Source organism: Rhinatrema bivittatum, chromosome 7, assembly GCF_901001135.1.
Source record: "Rhinatrema bivittatum chromosome 7, aRhiBiv1.1, whole genome shotgun sequence".
NCBI classification, from domain to species: domain Eukaryota; kingdom Metazoa; phylum Chordata; class Amphibia; order Gymnophiona; family Rhinatrematidae; genus Rhinatrema; species Rhinatrema bivittatum.
In genome coordinates, this window is record NC_042621.1 from 110,202,298 (window position 1) to 110,221,743 (window position 19,446).

Genomic DNA, 19,446 nt, shown 5'->3' on the forward strand with positions numbered 1-19,446 from the left:
GGATGGCCTGGCTCCTTGCTTCAGACCTTCGTCCAGAAGTCCAAGAGAAGTGGCCAGTGGTTGGTGTTCCACCTTCACGGAGCGGAAGGATGGAGGGCTGCCATCTCCAAATTATAAAAAAAAACAAAACAAAAAAAAAACCCAGGGGTGGGTAAGAGTATGTAATATTAGCGGTGAGTTCATAGGCTATAGGTATTACCAATTATTAGGCTTGTTCAATATTTGTTGATAGTTAATGTGGCTTTCAATGCATACTTCACTTTCAATGCATATCCAGCATAGCTCTCTGCTTCAACGGCAGGGGAGAAGAAAAATAACCAATAAGGGCTGTATAACATAAGTCTAGGTAAACATAAAAGTATGGGTGTAGCTTGCTTATTGCAGCGGTTACTACCCCCCTAACTAATCAAGCTTGATAGTTCACTTGGATGAAGCTCCATCACTGCTCTCTACATTAATGGTGGGGGTGGAAGGGAAATAGAACCAAAGGTTACTAAGAGCCAAGAGAAACAGATAAGTATGAGAAAAAAAAGAAGTGTGAAGCTTGCTGGGCAGACTGGATGGGCCGTTTGGTCTTCTTCTGCCGTCATTTCTATGTTTCCATAAGTTGGCTGACATCCCTTCTACCAGGGAAAATCTCTTCAGGGATAAGGTCAGGGACACGGTAGCCCAGCTGAAGGATCACCATTGAAATCCTTCAAGAGCTATCCGCTAGTGCTTCTGACCCACCTTTCTCTGCCAGGGAACTTTCCTGACCAAGTTCCAGGAAGTTTTTATTGGCAGCGGAAGTATTATCCTCGAGCCTCCCGGATTCACACATCCCGTGCTAGTTCCAGTGGTCGCTCCCGTCAGCAGCGAACTCCCAGGGCCCAGCAAGCCCCAGCTATGGGATTCTGACTTTAGACGAAGCATGAATCAGCACATGATCCCTCAGTGGGGATCATGTGCTGACTCATCCCTCAGTGAGGGATGATCCCTCAGTGGGCAAGCTTCTTGGCTTCGCCCACTGTTGGCCACTCATCACATCGGACCAGTGGGTCCTCACCTTCATTTGCCAAGGGTATTGTCTGAACTTCAGAGAAGTCCCGACAGACTTTCCCCCATGCCCATCGTGGGGTTTGTCCGTCCCACAGGATATACTTCTAACGGAGCTCTCCACTCTTCTAGTGGCAGGAGCGGTAGAACCCGTTCCCCATCATCAGGAAGGCAGGGGTTTTATTCGAGGTATTTCCTGATTCCAAAGAGAACTGGGGGCCTACGCCCATTCTCGATCTCAGGGCCTTGAACAAATTCTTCCACAAGGAAAAGTTCAAGATGGTCTCTCTGGGCACTCTGATACTGCTCCTCGGGAGAGGAGACTGGCTCTGTTCCCTCGATCTCAATGACGCCTACGCTCACATTTCCATACTCCCAAGGCACAGCAAGTACCTCTGCTTCATGGTGGGGCAAGCTCACCACCAGTACAGAGTACTACCATTTTGGCATGGGACAGCCCCTCGAGTCTTCATCAAGTGCCTGGCAGTGGTTGCAGCACACCTCAGACATTGGGGGTACGTGCATGCCCCTACCTAGACGACTGGTTGGTCAAAAGCAACCTCCTGCGCAAAGGAGCGCTGAGTGCTTTGACCCTTACTATGCAGGTGCTGCACTTTCTGGGGTTTATCAACTACCCAAAGTCCAACCTCTGCCCATCCCCACCAGCTGGACTTCATAGGAGCCAGGCTGGACAGGACTCGGCAAGGGCGTTTTTGCTCCACGATCAGGCTCTCGCCCTGTCTTCACTGGCAGCCTTGGTGGGCAGCAGTCACAGATAACTGCTTGTCTATTGCTTCGATTGCTGGGCCACATGGCAGCTTCTGTCCATGTCACCCCCTTGACCTGTCTCTGCATGCGCAGGGCATACATCATGCAGCCCCTGAGGATTTCCCTGTCCTTGTGGGAGAATCTCTCCAATCTGGACAGGGGGTTCCTTTTCAACTTGCATTACCCCAAGTAGTGGATGGCCTCCACACACAGGGGAACTGGACAGCTCAGGAAGCTCAATACAGATAAACTTCCTGGAGCTTCATGTGATCCGCTATGCTCTTTGGGCATTTCAGGATCAGCTGTTCCACAAAGCAGTCCTGATTCGAACAATCAGGTAGCAATGTGGTATATCAACAAGCAGGGAGGCACAGGATTGTTCCTTCTCTGTCAGGAAGCAGTGCAGATCTGGGCTTGGGGCTCTGTCGCAGAGTATGTCCCTACGAGTGACATACCTGGTTGGGGCGTTCAACGTACTGGCGGACCACCTGAGCCGCTCTTTCCAGCCGCACGAGTGGCCCTTAAATCCGGCAGTAGCAGTCCAGATTTTCCACTTGTGGGAAACTCCAGATGTGGATCTCTAGGCCTCCCCCTACAATTGCAAATTGAGCAACTTCTGATCCCCCTTCAGGACGGACAGGCACCCAGCCTCCTATGGCTTTGCCCTCCATTGGGGCACAGGTCTCCTCTATGTGTATCCTCCTATTCCGCTTCTCATGAGAACTCTCCTGAAGCTCCAGCGGACCATGATTCTACTGGCGCCGTACTGGCCCAGGCAAGTCTGGTTCCCTCTCCTCCAAGATCTGTCAGTAAGGACTCCCATCAGCCTAGGGACTGCGCCAGACCTGATAACTTAGGACCGGGGCACACTGCACCATCCAAACCTCTGGGCATTGGCCTTGAAGGCTTGGATGTTGAGTGCCTTCCACCAGGATGTTGAGCGCCTTCCACCAGGAAGTCTTATAAGTTGAAGTGGAAGAGGTTCTCAGCCTGGTGTGGGGAACAGATCCGTTCACTTGCCCAGTGCCGAGATTTCTAGATTACCTGTGGTACCTTTCCGAGACTGGACTCAAAACCACATCGGTCCAGGTCCATTTGAGGACAGTCAATGCTTACCTTAGTGGGGTAGCTGGCGCACCCATCTCGTTGGTTCAGCCCATAATAAGTCGCTCTATGTGGGGCCTGATTCAGCTAAAGCCCCCTGTTGTATCCTGGGATCTCAATATCGTGTTGGCGTGGCTCATGCGTCCTCCTTTTGAGCCTTTGCGCTCCTGTGAGCTGAAATTCCTCACCTGGAAAGTCTTTTTCCTGGTGGCGGTTACTTCGGCTCTTAGAGTAAACGAGCTTCAGGCCTTGGTTACATACCCGCCCTATACGAAATTCTTTCATGATCGTGTGGTCTTGGATATGCATCCCAAGTTCCTGCCGAAGGTTGTGACTGATTTTCACATCAGTCCATTGTGTTGCCCCATTCCTACAAAGAGGAATGGGCTCTGCATATGTTGGATTGCAAAAGAGCTTTGGCCTTCTATTTAGAACAGTCATCAGGCCATAGGCAGTCCACCCAACTGTTCATATCTTTTGACAAGAACAGAATGGAGGTTGTGGTGGACAAACAGACCTTATCAAACTGGCTAGCAGACTGCATCTCATTCTGCTATGCACAATCAGGTCTTCATCTAGATGGCAGAGTTAAAGCTCACTCTGTGAGGGCTATGCCTGTGACGGTGGCCCACTTATAGGTGGTCTCCATCGTTGAAATCTGCAGGACTGCGACATGGAGCTCCCTACACATGTTCGCCGCCCATTACTGCTTGCATAAGGATGGTTGATAAGATGGTAGATTTGGCCAATCTGTCCTGCGCAATCTCTTCCAGATTTAAACCCAACTCTTCCTACCAAATCCCCCTGGAAGCTGAAACCAAGCTGTTTTCCCTACTGTCCAACAGTTCTTCAGTTGTTATTGAGCCTGTTGGCACCTTTTTCGGCACCTGTTGATCTTAGTTCTTGCCAGGAACAGCCTGGAGCTTGGTATTCACCCATCTGTGAGGACTAACATCCTGCTTGTCCTAGGAGAAAGCACAGTTGCTTACCTGTAACAGGTGTTCTCCTAGGACAGCAGGATGGTAGTCCTCAGGAAACCTGCCCGCCACCCCGTGGAGTTGGTTTCTCCTTCATTTTTATTTTTATTTTTTTGCTTGTATTTTTCTATATTATGAGACTGAAGGGGGACCTTGCGAGGACGCATGGATAGTGGCATGCTGGGCATGCTCAGTGTGCCAGTCAAAGCTTCTAGAAACTTTGACAAATATTTTTCTGTGCCAGGCTCCATCTGATGTCTCCCATCTGTGAGGACTAACATCCTGCTGTTCTAGGAGAACACCTGTTACAGATAAGCAACTGCACTTTATACCTTTTTTTTCCCTCCCCACACCATGTATTATAGATTTTAATAAGGTTGCGGGAATATCAGCCTGAGGTGCCACATTCCCTCCCACCCCATGTGACATCTCTAAACCCCCCCCAGGGCTACTGGGATCCCGGTACAAGCGTTCCACTCCTGGCGGAGTTGAGTTGACAGCAATATGTGACTTCACTGGGAGTGATATGATTGTACTGCAATCCTGGCAGCCTTGTGGATTTTCGGTTGAGTTTGGGTAGGGGTTGTGAGAGGGGAGGGTAAGCATGAGGTGGAGGCCTGGAGGCAGATAGATTTTGAAAGAGCAGATGGGGGATGGGATGAAAGCTTTTAGACATTTTTTTTATTTTTTTTGGGTGGGAGAGGGAAGAATTGGGTGCTATGCCCAATATTTAGTTCTCATACATTTTAGTGAGGTGGGATATAGCCTGCAGACCCACAAACAATGTTTCAGCACTTAACCAGCTGTATAAATTTGAATGTAGCTAATGAATGTAAAGCTATCCAGGTACAAAAACTGGATAGCTTAATTCTGTTCTGAGGCATGGCCAGTTTTAACTGAATAGCTTGGCAAACTCTGAATTTCTGAGTTGGCTGGCTAAGTTAATTCTGCCCTGGAATGCTTCCAATTTATCTGCATACATTTGTATCTGGTTGGTTAGCTGGGTAAAATTTTTATTCAGTTAAGGGGCCAGATATTTAAACTTCTGGGTTTCTCTGGCTGACTTTTTGCTTTCCAACAGATAAGTTACAATGCTATATTAGAAGATATGCTTAATTCCATACAAGTCAAAATGCAAAGTACAAATGTTACCCCCCCCCCCCCCCCCCCCCCCCCCCCGCAATCAGTATGTTTACAAGTATCAGAGTACATTTGTCAAATTCCTGGAAATCCCAACACACAGTGTAATGGCCACTACAAAATTGTCACAGGGGTGTAAACGATATGCCCTTGGCAACTGTTCATTGTAACCTTTCCTAAACCAAGCATATCAGGAATATATTCTGCAGATCAACATCCCCCTTACTTGGGTGGCAAACTCTTATCGGACCCTTTCCATTGAATATAAGGTCCCCAATTTCTTTGTCCATGTTAGGATAAAAAAAAAAGGGAAAGCTAGTGCTTATGCCTTCTTTTCTGAGAGGCAATGTGATAGGCGCATGGGAAGATTCAGCATTCCATCAGAATTTCATTTAGGACAAGGCCCTTTTCAGAGAACCATAGTTTATGTATCATATAGAGCCTGGACTGGGGACAAAGCTCACAGGGCATTTATATTACTTTCTTGGAGATGAATGATAAACTTGCTGAATCTATTCCTTCTGACAGGAAGAAGAAAACTGATCAATTCTTGAGAGATGCGATAGAAGTCCGGCTGAGGATGCTGATCCCCTACATTGAAAAATGGCCTCAGGTACTTAATTGGCACAAATCAGGGAAATCAAGTGATGGTTGTGTACCTCAGCATGCATGTCCCTTTTCTTGGTTATTTCACCTGATAGCTCAAAAATTTGGGATTTTGTCTTCCTCTCCCCTGTCTAGACTCATCCGAGTTGAAGTTCTGCCTCTCTCTGTATTTAAGGCATACCGAACTCCTTTATTTCAATATTAACTCTTTTTTTTTTTTCCAGGAGAGTGAGGCTACTAGTTGGAATACTGGTAGCTTAGATTTGAAAAGCCCTTAAAGCTTTGTCTAGTTAGGTGAAAGGGGAACTGTGCTGAAACCACTGATCTAAGAAACCGTTGCAGTCCTGTGTTACCAGGGCTTGAGGATGCTGCTGAAAGTAAACTAGTGCAGTCCTGGCACCTGAGGTACCAACTCAAGAAAAAAGAGCGCTCCTGCAGTGCTATGACTTCAGGTGCACGTAAGAGAAAGCTACCGTACCATGGTGCTAAGACTGGTGGTTCTGGCAGAAATAACCACTCCAGGCCCATGGTATAGCATACAGATTCAAAGACTTAAGTCTTGGCACCACGGAACTGCTAGCATCACTTTCCTAGCGTGTAGCTAGATGGACTCAAGACCCCAATGGGTTATGTGCTCCCCTGCTAGAAGATGGAGACAGTGAGATTTCAAAACTGACTTCACCCTAGATATACCCCTGCAGTGACCTCAGCCATTCAGTAACTCTGTCTCCTAGCAGATGTGGATTGTGCCTTCCCTATCGGTATCCCAGTATTCTTCAGAAGAGGAAATTTTACTTTTAAATTGGAGAAGGTTTGAGCCCCGCTCTCCTGTGATGATACCTAATGGTCCTTCCCCCAGTCAAGAATTCCTGAGGCGATTTCCAAGATCCCTCAGAAGTGTGCCTTGGTCCGGTAGCCGGTTCCCAGCGTGGACTACTTTGCTGAAGTAGCTGAAAGGCAGCGAGTGCAGGAAGCAGAGCGTGGTGATGATGGTCTAGCCCTTTCCCCCCACAGCTGGAGACAGTCTCTATACTCAGCCAGTAAGCGCTGAACCCAGGTAAGTAAAGAGGAACTCCTCCGATTCAGAGACATGGAAGGGCTTCAGTAAGCCTTTTCTCCAATCTCCTTGCTCGGTGTGCCATAGAGACAATGTTCCAGATCCCATTAGGGCAAGGGAAGGGGGTTTCCGAGCGGGTTGAACAGCTCCCCGATGGGCTGGTCCCCACTTCAGACTTGGTTGGGACTTCATGTGGCAGGCTGAGGCAGCGCCATCTTACGTGCGGTTTGGTGCAGCGCCATTTCCTTCCATTGACCATCGATACACGTGGTGCAGGCCAGCCCTGTTGTCTGCCTAACGTGTGCGTAAGTGCGTGCACACAAGTACATGCACACATTCGTGCACAACCGGACGCTTATACTTACGTATGTCGGGGCACATTTGTGTGTTCTCGAGCTCGGGAGCTAACCGGCTGAACGCACAAGCTACAGTTAACTATGGCTCTGGCAACAAAGAAGTTCAAGCGATACTCCCTTTGTGCTGCCTGCCATATTAGGGCTGCACAGTCTGACCTAGAATTCTTCCTGTGTCCGCACTGTGAAGAAGCCCAGGGAGGGCTGGACTCTCAGAACTTCTCCAAGCCCGGCTCCTCCAAGTCAGAGGACGGGTCAGCCATGACCTTATCTGGTAGCAACCTGGATCTGAGCAATCCCAGGGCTGCGTCCTCCCCTGGAAAGGGCAGTTCAGCGGCCCCCTACTCCAGTTCCCCCTGGGCTAGGTATGGACCCGACTACCTTTTCTTGGGTGGAATTCTTTCAGGGCCTTCAAGCCTTTGTTCAGGTGCGGTCAGCTGTTGCCCCTGCCCAGTCTGAGCCCCAGCTGGGAAGGGCTCATCCTCCCAGCCCTATCGACATGCCTCATCTTACCAAGGGTATCCCTGACAGGGACCAAGATACCATAGACAACGATGGGGATGCAGGCTCATTGGAAGGCATGGAGCCATACAGGACCATGCTACGGCTTTTCCACAGTTGAATAGCCGGCCCTGGTCTCCTAGACCCTGAAGACTCTGGGAGTTCCCGGAACAGACCCTATGTCGGAACCAAAGAGGAATCCTATACTGATGTCTCTACAGAAAGCCTCTTGCTATTTCCCAATGCCGGAAGCCATCCAGGAGTTGATTGATCTGGAGTGGGATGCCCTGGAAGCCAGTTTTAAAGGGTGTCTGGCCTTGGAGGCCTTGTACCCTCTGGACCTGGTGGCCAAAGAACACCTGCGTTTCCCGAATGTGGATGCCCTGGTCTGCACAGTCTCGAAGCGAATAACTATCCCAGTAGAAGGGAGGAGTGGCCTTGAAGGATGCTTACGATAGACGTTGGAGTCCATCCTTAAACAAGCCTTTGACGCAACAGCAGTGACACTGCAGATCATTTCTTGTTGTGCCCTGGTGGTTCGTGTCTACTTCTCTTGAGAGAGGCAGATAGCTTGGGATGCATCCTAGAGAGTTGATGGAGCCCACCACGGCCTTCCTAGCAGATGCAAGCTCTGACCTATTGCTTACCTTGGCCAAAGGAGTAGCTTCAGTGGTGGTGGCCAGAAGGCAGCTTTGACTGTGAAATAGGTCAATGGACATGACCTCTAAGGCAAACCTCACAAAGATGCCCTTTAAGGGATCCCTTCTATTTGGAAATGAATTGGAAAAGTTAGCCAGTAAGTGGGGTTTATCCCAGGACAAGCAGGATGATAGTCCTCACATAAGGGTGACATCACTGACCGAGTCCTATCACGGAAAACTTTCTGTCAAAGTTTCTAGAAACTTTTGACTGGCACACTGAGCCCACTGAGCATGCCCAGCATGCCATGATCCCTCGAGCCACTGGGGTTTCCCTTCAGTCTTCATTTTTCCGCGCTGCAGTTAGCATTGCGGGATAGGAGCCCTGTGTGAATCTCTTCACACAAACTTGTGAATAAAAAAAGTGAAAATCTTTCTCAAATTTCATCCCCTACATAGGGTCTCCCTTAAAAAATAAATAAATAAATAAATAAATGTTCCCGCTTGGTTTCGAGTAAGTTAATTTTTGGTCAGAAGGCCATCGACGGCTGTCGGGCCTTAATTATGGCCACGGGCTTCAAAAAATGTCCGAACTGCACTCACACAGTGTTTATCACTGACCCACACGCTGAGTGTGTTTTGTGCCTTGGGCAATCGCATGATGTTTCCTCCTGCCCTCAATGTGCGGAGATGACCGCCAAGGGCAGAAAGGCCCGACAGGAAAAAATGGAACATCTTTTCCATATACAGCTTATGCCTTCGACATTAGACATCGACCCAATCGTCTCCGGCTGGAGCGTCAAAACGATTAGTTATTCGTAAACGTCAAACAGAAGGCTCGGTAGACAGACTATCCCCGACTCCGTCTGCAGCATCGATAAAATCGACATCCGTGCTTGAAAAAGCCACTGAACATCAACAAAAACATAGTCATCGCCATCGATGGGCTTCGACACCAGAGGCCTTGCTATTACTAAGAGAACCATCACCAAAACGGCCTCATCTACAGGGACTATCGAGGCCTACTACTCTGAGGCATTTCCCACCTCCAAAGGTTCCAGGCATCGAGCCACCATAGGGCCCTGTGGAAGAGCCGATGACACTTTCTCTGCCACCACCTATAGCTGCTCTGACTTCACCAGCTATAAGGGAGGAACTGGACAGATTTATCCACCAGGCAGCGAGAGAAGCTCTCAGAGACCTTCGTCCAGCGACACCTCTTGAGCCGGTGCCTTCACCAATGCCAGCTCCGATACTGATGCCAATACTGGATTTGTCCATATTCCAGCCACTGATGTCGAAGCTCGATGCCCTCATCGGCGCTCTTCCAGTGCAGCCCGTAACTCCTATTCCAGTCGGTGACGACGATGCTTCTGGTACTTCCCTACCATCTGAACCTCAGCCGGGACCATCCGGACTCTCCCGACCGAGAATTCCGGCCTCTCCATCGATGCCATTCTTTTCACCACAAAAACCATCAATGCCATCGAGACCTCCTCATGTTTCTCCTCCAAAGCATACTCCTTCGGACTCTTGGGAAGATAGAGACACCAACACATCTTCAGAGAACTTCATGTCTGAACCGTTCCCTCCTGAAGATAGAAAAAAGTCACCCCCAGAGGTCTTGGCTTTTTCTACTTTTGTAAAAGAAATGGCTGACACTTTTCCATTTAAACTAATGTCTGAAGAAGATACCAGATAACAGACCTTAGAGGTTCTTCAGTTTGTAGACCCTCCTAAGGAAGTATTAGCTATTCCAATACATGAGGTCCTAGTGGAACTACAGCACAGATTATGGGAACACCCATACTCAGTTCCACCGGTAAATAGGATGGATACCACCTATCTGGTGCAACACATCCCCGGCTATCAGAGAGCCCAGCTTCCACATCAGTCTGTGATGGTGGAATCTGCTCAGAAAAAAATCAAAGAGAGTATGGCCTCATTCATCGACTCCACCAGGAAAAGAACAAAAGTTCTTGGACACTCTGGGCAGGAAAGTCTATCAAGGCTCAATGCTTCCAGAATAGCGGCTTATCAGCTTTATATGTCGCAGTATTAACGCAACCTCTGGAAGCAAATGCAAAAATTAGCTGAGACTCTGCCTCAACCGTATCAGGACTCAGCTAATGATATTATCCACAAAGGTTTGGAAGCAGGCAAATGTGAGGTCTGTGCTGCCTATGACAGTTTTGAAACCTCTTCACGAGTAGTGGCAACTGGTATCCGTGCACGTCGTTGGGCCTGGCTTAAGGTTTCAGACCTCAGGACTGAAGTCCAAGAGAAATTTTTAGATTTACCTGGTGTGGGCAATAACCTCTTTGAAACAAGTGTTCAAGACGCAGTAGCTCAACTTAAGGAACACTCTGAAACTCTGCGTCAGCTGTCTGCAATCCCACAAGATACTTCATCTGCCTCACGCCGCACGGCATGAAAGGATACCAGAAAACCCTACTATAGGCCACGCAGGTACTATCCTCCAGCACCCCGTGGTAGAGCATCAAGACCAGTGCAAAGATCCCAGCCTAGACAACCGAGGGCTTCTAGGCCTCAACCTCCTCCTCAAACAGGTCCAGCATCAGGCTTTTGAAAAACAGCCAGAGAACAGCAGCCACTACACCAACCCCAAACCAGCCATACCAGTGGGAGGTAGAGTCTCCCTTTTTCACACCCATTGGTCAAATATCACAACAGATCACTGGGTACTATCAATAATAACACAAGGTTACCAACTAAATTTTATCACAGTACCAAAAGACTCCCCACCATAGTCTCTTTGGATACACAAGGATCATATCACTCTTCTGCAAGCAGAATTATCCACCCTTCTGAGAGCCAGGGCCGTGGAACCAATTCCCAGACCTCAGCAGGGCAGAGGATTCTACTCCCGATATTTTCTCATTCCAAAGAAAACAGGAGGCCTACGTCCAATCCTAGACCTCCGAAATCTCAACAAATTTCTATGGAAAGAGAAGTTCAGAATGGTCTCCTTAGGCACCATGCTTCCACGTCTTCAAGCAGGAGACTGGCTCTGTTCTCTGGATCTGCAAGACGCTTACGCTCACATTCCAATATTCCCTCCTCATCGCAGTTTCTGCTTTTCCTGGTGGGTCATCAACATTACCGATACCGGGTTCTGCCATTCGGACTTGCCTCAGCACCCCGGGTATTCACAAAGTGTCTAGCAGTAGCAGCGGCGCATTTGCACAAGGAAAGTTTTCACGTTTTTCCTTACCTAGACGACTGGCTCATCAGAAGCCAATCACAGCAAGGAGCTCTCACTTCTCTCAGGCTCACAATCAATCTGCTCCACTCGCTGGGATTTCTAATCAACTACCAAAAATCCCACCTCATCCCATCTCGCCTACTGCAATTCTTCAGAGCAGAGTTGAACACCATAATATCAAGAGCCATCTTCCCAGAGGACCTGGCGGAGACACTCTCCTCATTAGCAAACTCTATGTACCTAAAGAAACAAGCGACAGCACATCAGTTTCTAACTCTACTCGGCCACATGGCCTCCACGGTTCATGTCACTCCTATGGCCAAATTAGCCATGAGAATAACCCAATAGACATTAAGATCACAGTCGATACAAGCCATTCAACTACTGTCGTCTCCTGTTCAAATAACCCACCAACTACGATCATCTCTTCTCTGGTGGGCGAACAAGAACAACTTGCGCAAAGACCTACCTTTCCAACAACCAGTTTCGCAAGTGACTTTAACTACAGATGCATCCACCTTGGGTTGGGGAGCTCACACAGACAATCTCCAAACTCAAGGTACTTGGACAAATCTCAAAGCAACCTTTCAAATCAATTTCTTGGAGCTTCGAGCTATACATTATGCTCTACATGTGTTCAAGGAACTACCTTTCACACAAGACCGTTCTGATACAAACGGATAACACAGTTGCCATGTGGTACCTGAACAAACAGGGAGGTACGGGCTCGTATCTCCTTTGTCAAGAAGCCGCACAGATTTGGGACTGGGCCCTAACACATTCCATGTTTCTCTGGGCCACTTATCTGGCAGGCATTCACAATGTAGTAGCAGACCGCCTCATTTGTCAATTCCAACCTCATGAGTGGTCCCTGGATCCCAAAATAGCGACCAGGATATTTCAACGTTGGGGTCAACCATTGATGGTCCTCTTTGCTTCCGAACTGAATCACAAAGTGGACAACTTTTTGTTCCCTGCACAAGCAGAGAAATCAATTAGCCAGGGATGCCTTTGCTCGCCCCTGGAATTCAGGTCTTCTATTCGCGTATCCCCTGATACCGCTACTCACCAAGAAACTAGTGAAGCTACAACAGGACATGGGGTCAATGATACTCATAGCCCCGTATTGGCCTCGACAAATGTGGTTCCCCATGCTTCTCGATCTCTCAAACAGGAACCCGATTCGCCTGGGTACAGCTCCCACTCTCGTAACTCGGGATCAGGGCAGGTTGCACCATCCCAACCTTCAATCCCTATCCCTAACAGCCTGGATGTTGAAAGCTTTATCTTGCAACCACTCAATCTTTCAACTAATGTCTCTCAAGTGCTTGTAGCTTCACGTAAGCCTTCCACACAAAAAAAAACTATAGTTTGAAGTGGAAAAGATTCAACACGTGGTGTGCACAGAAAAGTATTGACCCCTTTTCCTTCCCCATAACATCTTTATTAGACTATCTCTGGCACCTTTCAGACTCTGGTCTCTCGACATCGTCAGTAAGGGTACATCTAAGTGCTATCTCATCTTACCATCATACAATAAGGGATGCACCGATATCTGTGCAACCCCTTGTCAGTAGATTTAGGAGAAGTTTAATTCACCTTAAACCCCCGTTGCGGCCACCAGTCACAGAATGGGACCTTAATGTAGTCCTAACAAGACTCATGCGTTCTCCTTTTGAACCCATGGACTCATGCGATATTAAATTTCTTACATGGAAGTCTCTCTTCCTAGTAGCCATTACATGTGCTAGAAGAGTTAGTGAGTTACAAGCACTTGTCACATACTCACCCTACACAAAATTCCTACATGACCGAGTGGTACTGCGTACTCACCCAAAATTCCTTCCCAAGGTAGTTACGGAATTCCACTTGAATTAGTCCATAGTCTTGCCCACATTTTTCCCCAAGACCTCATTCTCACCAGGGTGAGAAAGCTTTGCACACTCTGGACTGTAAACGTGCACTTGAATATTACCTAGATCGCACTGCAGTCCATAGAAAATCCACTCAACTCTTTTGTTTCTTTTGATACAAACAAATCGGGTAAAGCGGTGGGCAAGCAAACTCTCTCCAACTGGCTTGCAGATTGTATAGAGTTCTGCTATGAAAAAGCAGGCCTTCTCTCCAAGGGTGAGTAAAGGCGCACTCAGTAAGAGCAATGTCAACCTCAGTAGCACACTATCGTTCAGTGCCAATCACTGACACATGTAAATCTGCATCAAAGAAACGCCGATAAACGCCATGAAGTTATGTCTGTTGCAAGAAAATAAGCCCTTGAAAAAGGACTTTTTTGTCCGAAACACGGCCCCGTGTTGGGCATTTTGGCACCAGAAAAATGAGCATTGGCATCAGCAAGCATTCACATGGGTGAAGAAAAATATTAAGATAAGTAAAGCTTAATGACGTTTTAACTAATTATAGTGGTTGTTGACACATGCAAAAAAGAAAAAGTTTTTTTAAAAAACCTATAGTATTTACTGACCAATGATTATAGATAAGGCTGAGCAATAAAGAGACCCTTTATTGAACTATGATGCCTATTATGATGGTCAAAAGAAGAGTCTTGAATCAAGTATAATAACATAATGGGAATATTGTTGGTATTTCTTAAGAGATATGTAAATCTGCAACATGGAGTTCTCTTCACGCCTTTGCAGCTCATTACTGTTTGGACAAAGAAGGAAGACAAGATTCAGCCTACGGACAATCTATCTTAAAAAAAACTTGTTTCCAGCATAATCCCAACTCCTTCTGCATCCAACCTGCTCTGACTTTAGGCTGCCTCAATTTTTTCCAACAGTACACCAGTTATTGTGCCCATTGCACAAATTGTTTGCTGTTGGTCCACTACAAAAATGACTCTGTCTGTAGCTTGCTAATCACCCATATGTGAGCACTATCATCCTGCTTGTCCTGGGATAAAGCAAAATTGCTTACCTTGTAATAATTATCCCAGGACAGCAGGATGTAATCCTCATGAAACCCACCCGCCACCCCGCGGAATTGGGTCAGATACGTGTTATTATTTTATTTTTGCTAACACTTATTGCTATACACGAGACTGAAGGGAGAGCCCTGTGGCTCGAGGGATCATGGCATGCTGGGCATGCTCAGTGTGCCAGTCAAAGGTTTCTAGAAACGTTGACAGAAAGTTTTCCATGATAGGACTCTGTCAGTGACGTCACCCTTATGTGAGGATTATATTCTGCTGTCCTGGGATAACACCTATTACAAGGTAAGCAATTTTGCTGAATCTCCAGTGCCTCGGTTACTGGAAGATAAGAAAAAGAGGTCACAACGCCCCTCGCCCATTAGGAGTCGGGCCAGGGGCTCCCAGTGCTTCCAGCCCTAAAGAAATGCATTATTTGAGATATCTCAGCCCTCAGGAAGGTCTCGGTCCCTTCGGAGCTGACAATCAAAAAGAGAAACTGGTTCGGGCACAGGTTCAACTCTAATTTCCCGATGAAGTTTGGCAAACCCATCCATGGGACGAGGAGATAGGGGACCGACTATCCCTCTTCTTATCAGAGTTGGGTCGAGATCATGTTGGACAAATGGGTATTGGACATCATACGAGAAGGATACGCTCTAGAATTTTGCAGCATCCCTGGGACATGTTCGTAATATCACCTTGCCACTCCCAGTACAAAAAACTGGCAAAAAAGGCTCCTCAGTTTGAGGTCTATTACCCCAGTACCTACACCCCAGGAAAATACGGGGCGTTCCACCTATTTCTTCGTACTCAAGAAGGAGGTCTCATTTCGCCCCATCCTGGATCTCAAGAATGTCAATCGTCTTCTGCAGTAATTCACTTCCGCATGAAAACACTTAACTCCGTGATAATGGCTGTATAACCGGGAGAGTTCTTAACATTCTTGGACCTCTCGGAGGGTAACCTTCATATCCCCATCCGTCAAGACCACCAGCGTTTCCTACGTTTTGCGGTACTGGGTCACCATTATCAGTTCTGGGCATTGCCCTTCGGCCTGGCAACAGCCCCCAGAACATTCTCCAAAATTATGGTGGTTGTAGCGGCAGCACTGAGGAAAGAAGGGGATCCTTACTTAGACGACTGGCTGATCTGGCCAAAGTCATTGGAAGAGAGCCTCAAGGTGACCAGCAGGGTCAAGTCCCTGCTTCAGGAGCTCTGTTGGGTCGTGAACATGGACAAGAGCAATCTCAAGCCATCACGGTCCTTAGAGTACCTGGGAGTCCAGTTCGACACCAAGCAGGACAAGGTCTCCCTCCCTCAAGGATAAGGAAACTGATGTTCCAAGTGCATCAGTTGACGAACTCAATGTGCCCCAGGATGTGGAGCTATCTCCAGGTCCTTGGCCTGATGGCATCAACCCTGGAGGTAGTACCGTGGGTGCGGGCACTTGGTGGCGATAAGCTTGGCTCGTCGTATCTCCCTGCTGTCACGTTGGAACCCACTGTCTCAAGACTACTCGATTTGCCTCCACCTACCAATGGAAGTATGTTCTCTGCTCCAGTGGTGACTGCAGGAAGTGCATCTAAGCAAGGATGTAAGCATGTCCCTACTGAACTGGCTAGTCCTCACAACTTACACGACTCGAGGGTGGGGAACCCACAGTCCAGAACTGGCATAGAAACATAGAAACATAGAAATGACGGCAGAAGAAGACCGAATGGCCCATCCAGTCTGCCCCGCAAGCCTCACACATTTTTTCTCTCATTCTTATCTGTTTCTCTTAGCTCCTTGTTCTATTCCCCTTCCACCCCCACCATTAATGTAGAGAGCAGTGATGGAGCTGCATCCAAGTGAAATATCTAGCTTGATTAGTTAGGGGTAGTAGGGGCAGTAACCGCCGCGATAAGCAAGCTACACCCATGCTTATTTGTTTTACCCATACTATGTTGTACAGCCCTTGTTGGTTTTTTTTTTCTTCTCCCCTGCCGTTGAAGCAGAGAGCCATGCTGGATATGCATTGAAAGTGAAGTATCAGGCACATTTGGTTTGGGGTAGTAACCGCCGTAACAAGCCAGCTACTCCTCGCTTTGTGATTGCGAATCCTTTTTTTTCTTCACCCCTGTCGTTGAAGCTATGCAGGATATGCGTGAAGCATCAGTTTTTTGTTTTTGTGTTTGTTTGTTTTTTTTTTTTTTTTTCCCCCTGCCGTTGAAGCAGAGAGCTATGCTGGAAATGCGTGATGTATCAGTCTTTCTCCCATGCCGATGAAGCAGAGAACCATGCTGGATATGCATGGAAAGTGAAGTATCAGGCACATTTGGTTTGGGGTAGTAACCGCCGTAACAAGCCAGCTACTCCCCGCTTTTTGAGTGCGAACCCTTTTTCTTCTCCCTTGCCGTTGTAGCAGAGAGCTCTGCTGGATGTGTGAAGTATCAGTTATTCTTCTCCCCTGTCATTGAAGCAGAGAGCTATGCTGTATATGCATTGAAAGTGAAGTATCAGGCATATTTGGTTTGGGGTAGTAACCGCCGTAACAAGCCAGCTACTCCCCTCTTTGTGAGTGCAAATCCTTTTTTCCATTACCTCTTGCTGTTGAAGCTTTGAGCGATGTAGGAGTCACAGTAAGCATGTGTATGTTTATTTAATAAGGGTATTGTGTCAATAGCCATCATTCTGGCGAGTCACCCTCTCTTCATTGGCGGCCTCTTGACTTTATGGATCCACAGTGTTTATCCCACGCCCCTTTGAAGTCCTTCACAGTTCTGGTCTTCACCACTTCCTCCGGAAGGGCATTCCAGGCATCCACCACCCTCTCCGTGAAGAAATACTTCCTGACATTGGTTCTGAATCTTCCTCCCTGGAGCCTCAAATCGTGACCCCTGGTTCTGCTGATTATTTTCCTACGGAAGAGGTTTGTCGTTGTTTTTGGATCATTAAAACCTTTCAAGTATCTGAAATCCTGGGGCAATGGACCAAGGAAGAGGTACACTGGAACATAAACTGCCTGGAAACCCATGCTGTCAGATTAGCTTGTCTGCAATTCAGCCTCAGGCTCCAGGGACAAGCAGTCCATATGATGTTGAACAACACAATGGCGGTAGCCTATATCAACCGTCAGGGAGGAACCAAAAGCCACCAAGTGTCTCTGGAGATAGACCCCCTTATGGAATGGGTGAAGTTAAATCTACAAGGGATCTCTGCCTCCCACATCGTGGGAAAAGACAGTGTCAGAGCAGACTCTTAGATTCTGGATCCAGGTGAATGGGCGTTGCCAACCAGAGCCTTCCAGCTCCTAGTAGATCGCTGGAGGCCTCCTACTAGCCATATCTCAAAATGCAAAGGTCCCCCGATTCTTCAGTCGCAGAAGAGATCAGTGCTCCCAAGGGATCAACGCCCTTGTCCAGACCTGGCCAGCGGAGGACTTACTTGCATGCCTTCCCTCCATGGACTCTGCTGGGCAAGGTCATTCACAAAATTGAATGCCACAAAGGATTAGTCCTTCTGGTGGCCCCGGATTGGCCCAAATGCATGTGGAATGCAGATATGCGGAGGCTTCTGGTGGAGAGCCTCTATGCCTCCCCCTGCACAGGGACTTCAACAATGTCCGATCCTTCATGAGGACCCAACTTGGTTTTGTCTTTTGGTCTGGTCCTTTAAGAGGATTTGCCTGATGAAGCGTGGATATTCGGCGCTGTAATTGCCACCTTGCTCCGCACGCGGAAGTTCTCAACATCCCTGGCGTACGTGTGGATCTGGAGAATATTGGAGGCCTGGTGCGAAGAACACGGGGTACCCCCTCAGACAACCAAGATTCCCATGATTCTGGGATTCTTACAGGACTGCCTGAACAAAGGCCGAAATGGATTGTTTCACCTGAAACAATCCATTTCGTTACCGTCCCTAGATAGACTACCTCCTCCTGCACCACTTAAACGTCAGGCTATTAGTATGGTATCTAGAACTTATAGAACTGGTGTGCAAGACTGACCACTTGTTTGTTCTTCACAGTGGAAGGAAACAAGGTGAAGCAGCTTTGTGAGCTACCATAGCTCGGTGGATCAAGGAAATGATTACGGGAGCTTATGTAGAGGCAGGGAAGCCTTTACCCCTTCAGGTTAAAGCTCATTCCACTAGGGCCCAGGCAGTATCCTGGGTGGAAGCTAAGCTAATGTCTCCCGTTGACAACTGACGAACAGCGACGTGGTCTTCCTTGCACACCTTCTCCAGGTTCTAGTGCCTGGATGTCCAAGCCTGAGAAGTCGCAGCCTTTGCAAGGGCAGTGCTAACCGGACCACAGGCAGCCTCCCGCCCCATTCAGGCACTCCAGGAGAGAGGGGGTGCCAGCATGGCCATTTGGCTAGGGCCTACTTTTGTTGGGCAAAATTTTTTTAAAAACTAAATTATATCTATTTCTAATATGTATAAATAAAAATTTCAATTGTAATTGAAGAATTTGCTAACAAAAAAGCTCGTAAAGCCTTCTTAAATAAATAAAATTTATTTGGGAAATTTAGAAAATTATTTCTCTTAAGTATCACATCAGAGCCTTACATAGGGGCCTACATTTCTTAGCTGGCACGGGCCTAATTCCTGCTCTCTCCGGCCCTGCATTCAGGAGTAACTTTTGTACATCCCATTGGTCCTGAGTCCATCTGGCTACACGCTAGGAAATGGAGAAATTACTTACCTGATAATTTTGTTTTCCTTAGTGTAGACAGATGGACTCAGCATCCCACCCACAGCTGCCCATGAACAGTGCCAAGGAATCACACATGAATCTCAGTCCCAAAGAGGTTACGGGTAAGCCATCACCCTATCCCTAGATCTGGGCATCTATTATATTTCTGGGTTTCAGAGCTTATATTTGGTTGAGTACAGTTACGGTCACCAGTTTTAATCAAGTTTTTTAATCAAGTTCTTAAGTTACTAAATTGTAGTCAAGTTTTTCAATAGTATGTCCACAATGGCTTTTGAAGAGCATACCGAATAGCTGAGGTCACCGCAGGGGTATATGTAGGGTGACGTCAGCTTTGAAACCTGTCTCCGTCTCCATCTGCTAGCAGGAGAGCACATAACCCATTGGTCCTGAGTCCATCTGTCTACATTAAG

At 47.6% G+C, this 19,446-nt stretch overlaps 1 protein-coding gene across 2 annotated transcripts in view; it reads left to right on the forward strand.

Moving 5' to 3' along the window:
- Positions 1-19,446, forward strand: part of COQ9 (coenzyme Q9) — a 102,073-nt gene that overhangs the window by 43,154 nt on the left and 39,473 nt on the right. For both annotated transcript variants that reach the window (XM_029608933.1, XM_029608934.1), the window contains exon 5: positions 5,553-5,637. In XM_029608933.1, the coding sequence (XP_029464793.1) occupies positions 5,553-5,637 (85 nt within the window). The remainder of the gene's footprint in view (positions 1-5,552; positions 5,638-19,446) is intronic.